The sequence below is a fragment of the Indicator indicator genome, chromosome 27 (assembly GCF_027791375.1).
Source record: "Indicator indicator isolate 239-I01 chromosome 27, UM_Iind_1.1, whole genome shotgun sequence".
Classification (NCBI taxonomy): Eukaryota; Metazoa; Chordata; class Aves; order Piciformes; family Indicatoridae; genus Indicator; species Indicator indicator.
Window position 1 is genome coordinate 748,126 of NC_072036.1, and position 13,687 is coordinate 761,812.

Sequence of the window (13,687 nt, forward strand, 5' to 3'; positions counted from 1 at the left end):
AGAGGGGATCTGATCAATGTCTATCCATATCTGAGGGGTGGGTGTCAAGTGGAGAGGGCCAGGCTCTTTTCAGTGGTGCACAGTAATAAGACAAGGAACAGGTACAAGCTTGAACATAGAAGATTTCGCCTCAATATGAGGAGAAACTTCTTTACAGTGAGGGTGACAGAGCCCTGGAACAGGCTGTCCAGGGGAGTCTTCTGTGGAGACTTTCAAAACCCACCTGGATGCATTCCTGTGGGGATTATCCTTGGTGATGCTGCATTTGGCAGGGGGGTTGGACATAATCTCTGGAGGTCCCTTCTAACCTCTAATGTACTGTGATACTGTGATCCTCTGTTCACAGAATCAACCAGGTTGGAAGAGACCTCCAAGATCACCCAGTCCAGCCTATCACCCAGCCCTAGCCAATCAACCAGACCATGGCACCAAGTGCCTCATTCAGGCTTCTCTTGAACATCTCCAGGGATGGTGACTCCACCACCTCTCTGGGCAGCACAACCCAATGGACAATCTCTCTCTCTGTGAAGAACTTCCTCCTAATATCCAGCCTAGACCTCCCCTGGCACAACTTGAGACTGTGCCTCGTTCTGCTGCTGGTTGCCTGGGAGAAGAGACCAACCCCCACCTGGCTACAACCTCCCCTCAGGTAGCTGTAGACAGCAATGAGGTCACCCCTGAGCCTCCTCTTCTCCAGGCTAAACACCCCCAGATCCCTCAGCCTCTCCTCATAGGATCCTTACCCACAAGCTAGGTACTCTTTGTAGCTTGGATCCTTTCACCCTACTTCATTAAAATCTAGACATACTTCTACATATTACATGACTATAATTCTATATAAATATAGATTACATAGATGAATTAAACTGTGTGTGTGTGCTATGAGTAATGTGAATTCCACAAAAGGTAGATGAATTTACTTAGTCATTTTAAGGAGTTGTTTGGTGGGTTTTTTTCCAAACTAAATCAGCTGATCAGATCGCAAACTTTATTTATCATCTGATTTAGTTTTTGTCTAATCATCTGATTATTTTTTTCTTTTTGTCTAGTACGTTCCTTGTTCACTGTTGGCCACAATTGCTTTAAGCTATGGTACCACTGACCTTCTAACTGAGCAGGCTGTGTTTGCTTGGTGTAGCAGTTCTCCTCCTGCAGATAGTCATCACACTCAAAAGATGTGACTGAAACTTCCAAAGAAGTTACTGAGCAGCTCACTACATTGGGCCCCGCAGTCCAAGAAGGACATCGAGGTGCTGGAGAGAGTTGGGGAAGGGTCTGGAGAACAGGGCTGGGGAGTACTAGCTGAGGGACCTGCAGAAGAGGAGGCTGAGGGGAGAACTCATTGCTCTCTACAGCTTCCTGAAAGGAGGTTGCAGTGAGGTGGGGTTGGTCTCATCTCCCTAATGATAGGAGAGAAATTGTGCCAGGGAAGGGTTAGATTGGAGATGACGAACAATTTCTTTGCTGCAAGAATGCCCAGGGATTGGAATAGGTTGTCCAGGGAGGTGGGGGAGTCACCATGCCTGGAAGCATTCAAGAAACCTGTGGCCATGGCACTTTGGGACATGGTTTAATGGCCTTGGTGGTGTTGGGTTGGTGGTTGGACTGGATGATCTTAGAGGTCTTTTCCAACCCAAACAATTCTGTGATTCTATGATTTGGAGAGGACGTTTACACACAGATGCCCCTATCCCTCAGTGGACTCACAAGATGAGCAGACTCATTCCTTGTTTCCACACAAGATGCAATACAAGGGCATTGCCAGGACCATGCAATGACAAACTTGGGGGTGTAAATTCAAATTATCACCAAACTCAACACATAAGCTGCTGTTTACAGCTTACATTTGGCATGACCTACCAGCTCCCTGCCTGCCTCTCCTCCTCCTTCCAGCTCCTTCACTCCCTTGTGCTGCTGGCTCTGATGCTTGTCAGACCTTTCCATGAGTCAACTCAATTCACTAAGCCAGCTGAATCCAGAAAAACAGCAACATTTTTTTTCCCTGGGATAATGAATTATAACAGCTCTCAGCAAGCTCTGGTGGTTAAAGCCAGCTAAGGAAGCCAGCTAAAGCATGAAAGCAAGGGAGGAGATGGAGCAAGGAGGAGCAGAAGAATCCCTTTAATCAACATTAAAGTATTAGGCTGGCTCAGTGTGACCTGAGAGGCTACAGCGTAACAGGAAACTTAAATTAGCTTAATATCTACCTGCAACTGCAGTTTAATTAGAAGGCAGAGCTGTCATTGCCAGTCAGGAACATGATATGAGCCCAACTACAAAACCTGCAGCCAAGGCAACCTGGCTCCAAGTCACTGCCACCACCACCACAAAGAGCACAGCAAGCCACCTCTACTGCCTGCACAAGGGACACTCAGTGCTGGCACTCAGTTGCATGCTTTCTTTACTTCATTTAAGGAAGTCCACAAGTTCAAAGATCTCAAAGACTGATCCCATCCTCTTGACACCCGCTTTTAAGTATCTGTAAGCACTGATGAGAGATTCTCCTTCAGTCTCACACTTCCCCCAGCTCCACAGCCTTTCCCCATGTATGTTGTCCAGTCTGTAACAAATGTGCAGTCTTCCACCACGGACTCCAAACATTAGCCTGAGGCAAATGCTGTCATGTTTTCATTATCAGGACTGTTTCATTTCTTTCCTTTTTGTTTTTCTTTTGGATGCTTGGTTGGTTGGTTGAGGTGTTTTAGTTTGTTTTCTTTTTTTTTTTTCCCCCCATAGCAGTGACTTTCATTTTATTCTTTAATTCCAGCCTTGCACTTGCAGCCCAGAAGCCAATCAGAGCCTGGGCTGCATCCAGAGAAGTGCGGCCAGCAGGGTGAAAGAGGTGATTCTCCCTCTCTGCTCCACTCTGCTGAGACCCCACCTGGAGCACTGCATCCAGTTCTGGAGCCCCTAGTACAGGAAAGATCTGAAGGTGCTGGAAGGTGTCCAGAGAAGGGCCACAAGGTTGAGAAGAGGGTTGGAGCTGCTCTGCTATGGAGACAGACTGAGAGAGTTGGGGCTGTGCAGGCTGGAGAAGAGAAGGCTCTGAGGAGACCTCCTTGTGGCCTGCCAGTATCTGAAGGGGGCTACAAGAATGCTGGGGAGGGACTTTTTAGGGTGTCAGGGAGTGATAGGACTGGGGGGAATGGAGCAAAACTAGAAGTGGGTAGATTCAGATTGGATGTTATGAAGAAGTTTTACACCATGAGGGTGGTGAGAGACTGGCACAGGTTGCCCAGGGAGGTGGTGGAAGCCTCATCCCTGGAGGATTTTGCAGCCAGGCTGGACGTGGCTGTGAGCAACCTGCTCTAGTGTGAGGTGTCCCTGCCCATGGCAGGGAGGTTGGAAGTGGATGATCCTTGAGGTCCCTTCCAACCCTAACAATTCCATGATTCTATGATTCAGTGCAGCAATGTGGAAGGTCTCATGTAACTTCTGCAAGGTAAAAAACGTACATTGAAGGATATCACAGATATTTAGGCTTGCACTTGCAAAAAGCACTCCATGGCACATCTTTAGGGATTTCATCCATTCTCCTTTCGTTGTGCCAGATGACAAATGCTTCTAAGGACTTCCTCCACTAAAGTTAATTTATTTTCCTCAGATTTCTAGAAAACCAATTAAAAAAAAATTAGCACTCATCCAGTCCAGGTACTCCTGGAGATCAGAAACAAGAAGTCCATCTGGGCATGTCATTATGATTTAGACATTCTTCTAATTGCATTTGTAGCCAGGAGGGTAATGGCCCTTGCATTAAAGAAAGGCCTTCCCTGTCCCACAGCCCATTACAGCCTCTCACACCCTGCCCCTGCCTAGCCTCAGCATAACACAGCTGGTAACAGGCAAACTCAACCAGGTAAATAAACTATCTTCTCTGAGGGTAAGCACCTCCCTAAATGGACTCTTAACATGGATAAAATCAACCCTTTGCACACCCCCAAAGAAACTATTGCTCTTTACTTCTCTTCTGCAAAACAAAGTTATCCACACACAGTGGAGAGTTCTCTACTACAACTGGGATGAATCCATTGCCAGAATTGGATTTCATCTTATCCAATGGCTTCTCCAGTCTCCATCTTGGTAGAGGATAATGTATAAAAATCATACACCTGAAAACATAGAACAGCTCTGATTGGAAAAGACATCCAAGATTGAGTGCAATCATCAGTGCAAGACACCATGGCCATTAAACCACATCCCGAAGTGCCATGGCCACACTTGAACACCTCCAGAGATGGGGACTCCACCACCTCCCTGGGCAGCCTCTTCCAATCCCTGACTACTTTTGAAGAAAAAAAAAAAAACTTCCTAATCTCCAACCTAAACCTCCCCTGGCACAATTTCAGGTCATTTCCTCTCCTTCTATCACCTTAGACTAGGGAGAAGAGCCCAACCCCCACCTCACTGCAATCTCCTTTTGGGGAGCTGTAGAGAGCAATGAGCTCTCCCCTCAGCCTCCTCTTCTCCACACTAAAAACCCCCAGTTCCCTCAGCTACTCCTCCCCAGCTCTGTTCTCCAGGCCCTTTACCACCCTTGTTGCCCTTCTCTGGACACATTCCAGCACCTCAATGTCTTCTTGGAGTAAGGGCCCCAAAACCAAGCCTAGGATTCAAGGTGCAGCCTCACCAATAAAGATAAAATCACTTCCCTGCTCCTGCTGGCCACACCATTGCTGATCCAGGTCAGGACTCTGGTGGCCTTCTTGGCCTCCTGGGCACACCCTGGCTCATCTTCAGCTGCTGCCAATAAGCACCCTCAGGTCCTTCTCTGCTGGGCAGTTTCCAGCCACTCTGCCCCGAGCCTGTAGTGTTCATGGGGCTGTTATGACCCAAGTGCAGGACCCAGCACTTGGCCTTGTTGAAGCTCATGCAACTGTCCCTGGTCTATCAATCCAGCCTAGCCAGATCACTTTGCAGAGCCTTCCTACCCTCCCACCCAACTCAGTGTCATCTGCATGCTCTAAAGGGTTTGCTTCATCATACAGAAGATGTGTCTCTTCAGAAATACAAAGACAGGTATATCTGGTAAATATCAGATAAATAGTTTGACTTTGTTTCTGTCATCATGTCTGCCAAAATGCAACACTTGGTTACCTTGCCACACAAAATGCCAACCCAGTGTTGTGGAACCATTTCTACATAAGGAACAAATTGATAGCCTTGGACCATTCAACCTAGAATGATAGCAGGAGAAGGGTGCACATTTTATTTAAAAGGTATTTTAAAACACTGGATGAAATGGAGAAAGTGACAAGGAATCAGCTGTACCATCACAAAATCATATCATTGAATAGTTTAGATTGGAAGGGGCCTTAAAGATCATCCAATTCCACCCCCTCTGCTGTGGGCAGGGACACGTTCCACCAGCCCAGGTTGCTCAAGGCCACATCCAACCTGACCTTGAACACCTCCAGGGAAGGAGCATCCACAACCTCCCTGGGCAACCTGTGCCAGTGTCTCACCACCCTCAATGTCAAGAGTTTCTTCCTAATCTCCAGTCTCAATCTCCCCTCTTCCAGCTCAAACCCATCATCCCTCATCCTGTCACTCCCAGCCCTTGTCAAAAGTCCCTCCCCAGCTCTCCTGTAGCCCTCTTCAGGTACTGGAAAGATGCTCTAAGGTCTCCCTGAAGCCTTCTCTTCTCCAGGCTGAACAGTCCCAAGTCTTGCAGATTGACAAGAGGCCCCCAGTTATCTTGTACAAGAGGCCAAGATGTACCAGACAGAAGTCTTGGTCAGTCCAAAACAATTAAGAGCAGCTGCACCTTCCCATGATTGTGAAGAGAAAGTGCTACTCACAGGATATAGCAGACACTAGAAAGCTGCAAGGAGCCCACATACAGTAAGACAAAGATGCTTCAGTTAAAAATTAATTCATTGGGAACATCACAAATAAAGACCATCTCTAGTTTGGGAAGTTCCTAAATGCCAAGCAGCTGGAAAGTGAAAGAGCATTCAGGGCATGAGCACCACTCAGTAGCCCTGCCCCTGAGTTCTTACCAAGGCAACTGCTAATGGCTGCTCTCCAAGCCAGCACACCTTCAGCTTGATCTAACACAGCTGCTTTCACAAGCTCTTAGAAACCTCATGTTGGACATCAGGTGTTTTCCAAGGTCTTAATAAGTAATCCAAAGGCTGCAGTTCAAACAGCTCACAAGTTGGTATTTATAGCTGTATACAAGCACCTGCTCTAAGTGTTCCCTTTCTTCCCAAATTAATCATTATGGACTGCATTTATTTTTCCCATAACAGGAGGTAAGTGGCCTTTGCCTCTGTTCATAATGTGGAAATACAATGTAGGACAGTATAGAAAAAAAACCTCTGAAGTTGCATTAATTGCCCAGAGATAATTGCAGAAGCCTAACCAATAGCATCTACCACTGCTACATCTGCAAAATGCTTTCCATTAGGACAGGATTTCACATTTTCATAGCACTCCAAGCCATGTGCCATTAGCTTGAAGGCTGTCAGCTTCTTCTGGGCAGCTCAGCAGATGATAGTGATCACTTTCAGTCTAGATCTCAATTACCAAAGAGAAGTCCAAGAAATCTAGGATTCCAACCATGGGAAGAAAACAATAATCATCAGAGCTTCTGATTATTATTCTGACTATCTCTGAATCATTCCTTTATTTTGCTACATTTTATTGAGCAGACAGCCTCAAAAACTACTTCCACTAGAACATTTCATGTTTCGCACTCAGAAGAAGAGGGTCTGGAGCAGAATGGAACAGAAATCAGGTACCAAAGTCAGAGAGCACTGTGTCATTGAACTCTGAAAACCACCTAGAGGTGGCAGGTATGTCATCTGGAAGGAGCAAGAAGTTCTCTTGTCATTCAGATTCATTAAAAAAAGAACCACAATTCCTCAAACTGCATAATCTGTACAAGGTGTGCCTCAGGTCTGAGAACAGCCAGTCATTTACAAAATGCTGCTTCCACCACAATTAAGATAGCTCCAAGCATTTTAACAAACCATGCAGACTCTGAAAAACAAACTACAAAATACCTAACCTGGGCCTTCCTAAGGGAGATACTATTCTGAATTTGTTTATAGAAGACCATCATGAATGAGTGCTGAGGCATCAGGGCTTAAATTTCCTCTTCAATATGCAAACTTGAAGCACCAAGCAGCCCATTAAATAAAGTGTGGATCTTGCTTAATTAACCTGTTTTGCAAAAATATGGAGGATGGGAACAGCTGCTCACATCAGTGACTCCAAAGCACAGGGAACCCAGCTAGGCAGCAGCTGAGAAGTAAAATTCCATACACCAACTACCACTACAACACAGAAAAAGGAGGGGAAGGAAGGATGCACGGGTTGGGTGCAGCAACACTTCCCACTCCTTCTCCACACATCCTTCACAAGAAAACCTTTTGGATACAAATAAAATAGCCATGACCTTTTTTCCTCCTCTGCATGATTAATTACTTAATGTATTATTAATTGGAAAATGTAGCTGAATTTCAAATGCTTTCATTTTCTCAGCACATCATGCTGTCTGGGAAGCACCGATTAAGCTGCTCATCAGAGGTGAGCAGGCAAGGTCATGTAGGCTGCACCTCTTCAGATATTCATTACCTGTCCTAAATAGTAATTAACAACAGCAATATTTCCATAAATCAAAGCTTTTCTGATTACCTTTAGATGATGAGCAGTTGGGGGGGAGGGCGGGGGGGGGGGAAGGAAAGAGTATGTGGCTTTTTGCATCTTCTGTCCTTTTGTGGTAGTTTTAGGGCTACGCCTTTAAACTTTTTCACAGATCTCAAGCAGAAAGTAGTAAAATGTAAAGAAATCACTATTGGGTGTAAAGAGGAAAATAATGATTATTCTAAACAATCCCATTGGAGAGATATCTACCATAAGATTTGGTTCCCAAAACAATCTCTCTCTCCTCACTTTGCTCTGGGAGAGACTAGCTGGCTTCTGCTTGACCTTGCCTGGATTGTTGGGACTGGTGTTAACTTCTCTGCTCTCTCTTGTCCCTTTTGTCCAGGGGGATAAGGAGGAGGCAGGGAAGGGAGAAGCTGTTGCAGCTTCCCCTGGTCTTTGGCGAGGGAGGTCCCTGTGCTGTTCATTAATTGTAAATCCCTGTAAATATTGTAAATCCTGTCTATTTTGTACATATTCATTGCATTCCATTGTAGATTGTGGGTTTGCTTGTAAATACAGCTTGCATTTGCTTCCAGCTGAGCTGGTCTGGCAAAGTTAATGTTGGGGGGAATCTTTCAACCCACCACACCTTTATTTTACCATTTCTCCCAGTGTGCACCTGAATAATTCCATCACTTCATTAGCTGTCACTTAAGAGAGAGAATTCCACTGCAAGTCAAGAGGAATTCCACACAGAGTGATGGAAAGTTCATGGCTTCCTTTCTCCCTCCCCTATGCCCCCCAAAACAAAAGGACGGTTGGATCTAAGAAAGCTTCTCCGTTACCCAGATTGTTCCACCCCTCCTTCTGGATTCTTTTTATTAGGTCCGTTACCAAGCTTTACAGTGGAGATCACAGAGTATGGCCTTAAGGTCATATTCAGCAAGGCTCCAAGCTTTTTGACAACCTTCCCCCTTCAGAACATGTGGAGTTTCTCACCTTGGGGCATCTCAGGTGGCAAATAGTGAGGCTCCTGCGCACTGACGTGCACCCAGTCGAAGTCATCGTACAAGTCTTGGTGGTAGTCACAGGGCCCAGGACCGTCGTCAAAAGTGCATCCTCCTAGGGAAGAAGACATTTGTCATTAGTTCATTTCAAACCAGAGCTCTTCTAAGTGTCAAGCAGATATGTTCCTTCTGGAACAGGTTGCCCAGGGAGGTTGTGGATGCATCCTCCCTGAAGATGTTCAAGGCCAGGCTGGATGAGGACTTGAGCAACATGGGCTGGTGGGAGGTGTCCCTGCCCATGGCAGGGGGGTTGGAACTGGATGATGTTTAAAGTCCCTTTCTAACCCAAACTCTTCTATGAATCAATAGGTTGCCCAGGGAGGTGGCTGGGGCCCCATCCCTGGAGATATTCAAGGTGAGGCTTGACAGGACTCTGGGCAACCTGATCTAGTTGGGGATGTCCCTGCTGACTGCACAAGGGGTTGGACTGGATGACCTTTGGAGGTACCTTCCAACCCAGACCATTCTATGAATCTATGAAACATTCCTCTGCTGTCAGAGCAGAAGATCACAGGCTGAGTCACTGAGCTACAGTGCAACCTGGCCCAGTGTCCACGTAGCAAAACCAACTTGCAATCCAAACCTAGGGGAAACCAAAACTAATAGGTTAGGCTCAAAACCTAAACATGTAAATCAACAACTCCAATGCACTGAAAGCAAAAGTAGTCCAAACACTGAGGGGAAGTACTGTGCCCAAACCAAACACAATCAGACAAAATAACTAAAGTTCCTTGAAAGGAAATAATTGCTGCAGAATGAATTGGATCATCTTTGCTTTATTAAATCAATCTAGCATAGCAGAACACAAATTAAACTCACTTTTTCAGGGTCAGGCAAACAAGGGATGTGAAAACCTCGTAACAAAAGTTATGAGGAAAAGTGACAGAGGGAAAGAAGAAGGGGAGGGTATATGAAAGGTGAGGGGGAGGAAAAACAAAACCCACAAAATTGCTGTATAGCACAGTACTATCTGCCCTCTCTCCTTCATTCTCACTGTCCTTACATTCTTCACTCAATTGAAATGAGTAGGTTGGATAAAAAGAGAGAAGAGAACTGTGATGATCACGGAAACAGCTCAAGGTTTTACATGGGAGAAACAAAAGACCCCAAAGAGCCTGGGTGAAGAAGAAGCAGAGCGTAAAAAGCAAGAAAATATAACTGCCATGTAAACAACTCCACAATGTCTGCTGTCTCCATTCATGGCACAGAGTTTGCTCCTCCTGCTCAAATGGAGGGGAAAAAAAAAAAAGGCAAGGAGCAAAAGAGCAAACAGTGTGCATTCATCTTTATTCAGGCAGCATTTTAAGTCCAGAAAAGAAGTTACACAAGAACTCAAGAATTCAATTGTAAACAACGCTTGGAAATCAGGGGAGAGATTCTTTGCATCCTCTTCTCCCTGTCCTCAGCGCTTAGGGCATATGGGACAATAGAATCATTAACGCTGGAAAAGACCTCTAAGATCATCAAGTCCAAGCTTCTACCCAATACTTCATTGGCCACCAGACCACATGCTGAAGCATCACACTACTCGGTTTTTGAGCACCTCCAGGGATGGTGACTCCACCACCTCCCTGGGCAGCCTCTTCCAATCCCTGACCACTCTTGCAGCAAAGAAAATTTTCCTAATCTCCAACCTAACCCTCGCCTGCCACAACAATTTCAGACCATTTCCTCTTATCGTATCTTAGTTATTCCAACTTCCCTTCAAGGTGCAGAGCAATGAGGTCTCCCTTCAGTCTCCTCTTCTTTAGACTAAACAACCCCAGCTCTCTCAGCCTGGGAGCTATAAAAATGCCTCCAAATTCCTATCAATGCCATTAGCAACTGTTGCTATAGCAAAAGCCCCTCTTGTTAAGAAGACATCTGTAGAATCACCACAGCATGTGCTGAATTCATTGTCTTGACTTCTTGAATACAAAACATGGGACAATTGCTGTGACTACAAAGAACAAACAAATAAATGACCATGGGGTTGGACTCCATCTCCAGAGGTCCTTTCCAGCCCCCACCACCCTGTGACTCTGCAAGTTGGTTGCTACATCAGTGTCACTGTCAGTGGCTGCAAGCAAGCCAACATTCCTGGCTTGTGCCAGTCCCAACTCCAACGCCCTAATGCCAAGAGACTTCTTTAAGTAACATCTCTCATAATAAAGCCAGAAAGCCTTAGAACATAAATCTTGGGGTTTGCTTTAACTTACAGTACACTGCTGTGATCACTCCACAAATGTACATTTCCTTGCATGTTGAAGTGATGAATGAACAGCAGTTTCCCTCCAAGGGAAGTCCTCCCTGTCTGCTGCCCCAGCCCCCAGATGACATATGGCTTTCAAGCACATGCCTGCAGGGCACCCATTACCCTTTCTAATGGTTTAAGTGCCCTCCCTATATAAATTTAAACTACCAATGAATCTTGTAGACTCATTTGGAAGATGAATGTCCTTAATTGCTCATCTTCCTACCCACTATTAATTTCAGTTACCAGAGTTCTGCTCAGCAATAGCAAGGTGCCTGCTGATACACAGCAAGCAGCCCAAACCTCCCTGTACACAGCACATCGTGGCTGCATCCACAAAGCAAGCAAGTGTCCACTTATCGCACAGTCATGAAGAAACCATCAGGAGAGACCATCAGCCCACCACAAAACGCACTCTGTAGTATCTGCATAAACCAGTGGCTTGCTCTGGTGGGGCACACCACCTCCTCTTACCAACAAGAGGACATGACATGCAAGAACAGGAAAAGCCAAAGCTGCAGTGATGTACCCAGTGTAACACCATGAGACAGACTAAGCATTTCATCATAGAATGGTTTAGGTGGGAAGAGACCTCCAAGATCATCTAGTCCCACCCCCTTGCCATGGGCAGGGACACCCCCCGTTAGATCAGGTTGCTCAAGGGCCCATCCAACCTGGCTTTCAAACACTTCCAGGCTCAGAGCCTCTACAACTTCTCTGGGCAACCTATTCGAGTACCTCACCACCCTCATGGGGACAAATTTCTTTCTAAATTGAGCTTCTTCCAGTTTGAAGCCATTATCCCTCATGCTGGGACTGCAAGACTTTGTTAAAAGTCCCTCCCCAGCTCTCCTGTACCCCCTTCAAATACTGGAAGGCTGCTCTAAGGTCTCACTGGAGCCTTCTCCTCTCCAGACTGAACAACTCCAGTACTTTCAGCCTGTCAGCCTAACTCCTTATGACATGAAATGACAAGGGGCAATGGGGGCAAGCTGGAGCAGAGGAGGTTCCATGTGAACAGAAAGGAAAACTTTTTCACTGTGAGGGTGACAAAACACTGCAACAGGCTGCCCAGAGAGGTTCTGGAGTCTCCTACTGTGGAGACATTCAAAACCCATCTGGATGCATTCCTGAGTAACCTACCACAGGTGATCTTGCCCTGGCAGGGGAGTTGGACTGGATGATCTTTTGAGGTCCCTTCCAATCCTTAATGTTCTGTGATTCTCTGATTCTAATAGCATGCCTCAGAAAAAGGTGGCAGCAGCAGCTATGAAAGCAATTCACCAACCTAGTCCCCCTGATGTGGTGGGCTTGGGGACACATGGCAGCCAGCACCTCCTCCCTTCACATGCTGGGACAATGTGTCCATCAGGACATGGCCCAGAAGGTCTGGATGGGTATGAGCAGAACCCTTTGCTGAAGGGTGGCACCAACCAGAGCCATCACATGCCATACACATGGAGGTGACAGCAGCCACCACAATCCTTTACAGGGAGACATTAGGTTACGGCTGGACTCAATGATCTTCAGATTTTTTTGCAGCCAGGCAATTCTCTGAATCAATACAGCAACAAGGACAATCAGGCAGTCCATCAGAAGCAGCCACACTACCCATGGCTGGAATTGTGAGGCAGGAAGACAAGGAATTTACCATCTGGATGGTGACTTTGTCCAACTGCTAACTGTATTTTAGGCCAACACAGTCTGTTCAGTTGCTGAGGAATTGTTTAGGAAATGTTCACTTCCACAGAAACCAAGGAAATCAACAACTCCCTGCTTCCATTATCTCCTACCATAAGCTTCACTACCTTAGTAATTGCAGTTCAAATACACCTAGAACTCTCAGACATTCCCTTTCAACATCCTCTAAAAGACAAGTGATAAATCAATGCTAGCCTCAAAGATTTCCTGTGTGTCCATTTTCATTTATAAAAGATAAGGAATCTTAAATCATTCATTAGAAAAAGATATTAATATCCCACACTGAACTCACAGAAACTAAAGCTCCACTGAATTACAAAGTCATTAATATTGAAATTTAATCATTAAATTAATCTTAAAACCTCAAAGATTATCCTAACTTTAATAAAGATCTTCAGGTCAAAGTTTACATATCACCTATTGTGGTGGACCACCTGAGGTGATGTGCAAACCTAGGTGACCCTGGTGACCCTGGCTGGATACCAGGTGCCTACCAAAGCTCCTCTATCACTCTCCCTCCACACCTGCACAGGGGAGAGAAAATATAACAAAAAGTTCATGGGTGGAGATAAGGACAAGGAGAGATCATTCATCAATTACTGTCGCAAGCAAAACCAGACTTGGGGGAATCAGTTTAACTTCTTACCAATCAGATCAGAGTAACATAATGAGAAATAAAAATCAAATATTAAAACATTTCCCCTCAGTCCATCCTTTCTTCCCCAGATTAGTCTTATCCCCAGTTCACAGAATCACAGAATTGTTTGGGTTGGAAAAGACCTCTAAGATCATCCAGTCCAACCACCAACCCAACACCACCATGGCCACAAAACCATGTCCCACAGTGCCATGGCCACAGGTTTCTTGAACACCTCCAGGGATGGGGACTCCACCACCTCCCTGGGCAGCCTCTTCCAATCCCTGACCACTCTTGCAGCAAAGAAACTTTTCCTAATCTCCAACCTGAAACTCCTCTGGCATGGAAAATAATGAAGGAAAACTCAACAATTGGATTTGGGGCAAGGATATAAAGAAGGTAGACTGGAGCACCTGATTTAAGTTTCTGAAATAAACTGATTTTAGAAGTGTTCTT

General features: G+C 45.6%; 1 protein-coding gene across 1 annotated transcript in view; it reads right to left on the reverse strand.

Moving 5' to 3' along the window:
- PTPRK (protein tyrosine phosphatase receptor type K) overlaps nucleotides 1-8,731 on the reverse strand; it is a 426,155-nt gene extending 417,424 nt beyond the window's left edge. The window contains exon 1 of the mRNA XM_054393013.1: nucleotides 8,593-8,731. Within this exon, the coding sequence (XP_054248988.1) occupies nucleotides 8,593-8,731 (139 nt within the window). The remainder of the gene's footprint in view (nucleotides 1-8,592) is intronic.
- Nucleotides 8,732-13,687: the final 4,956 nt, after the last annotated feature.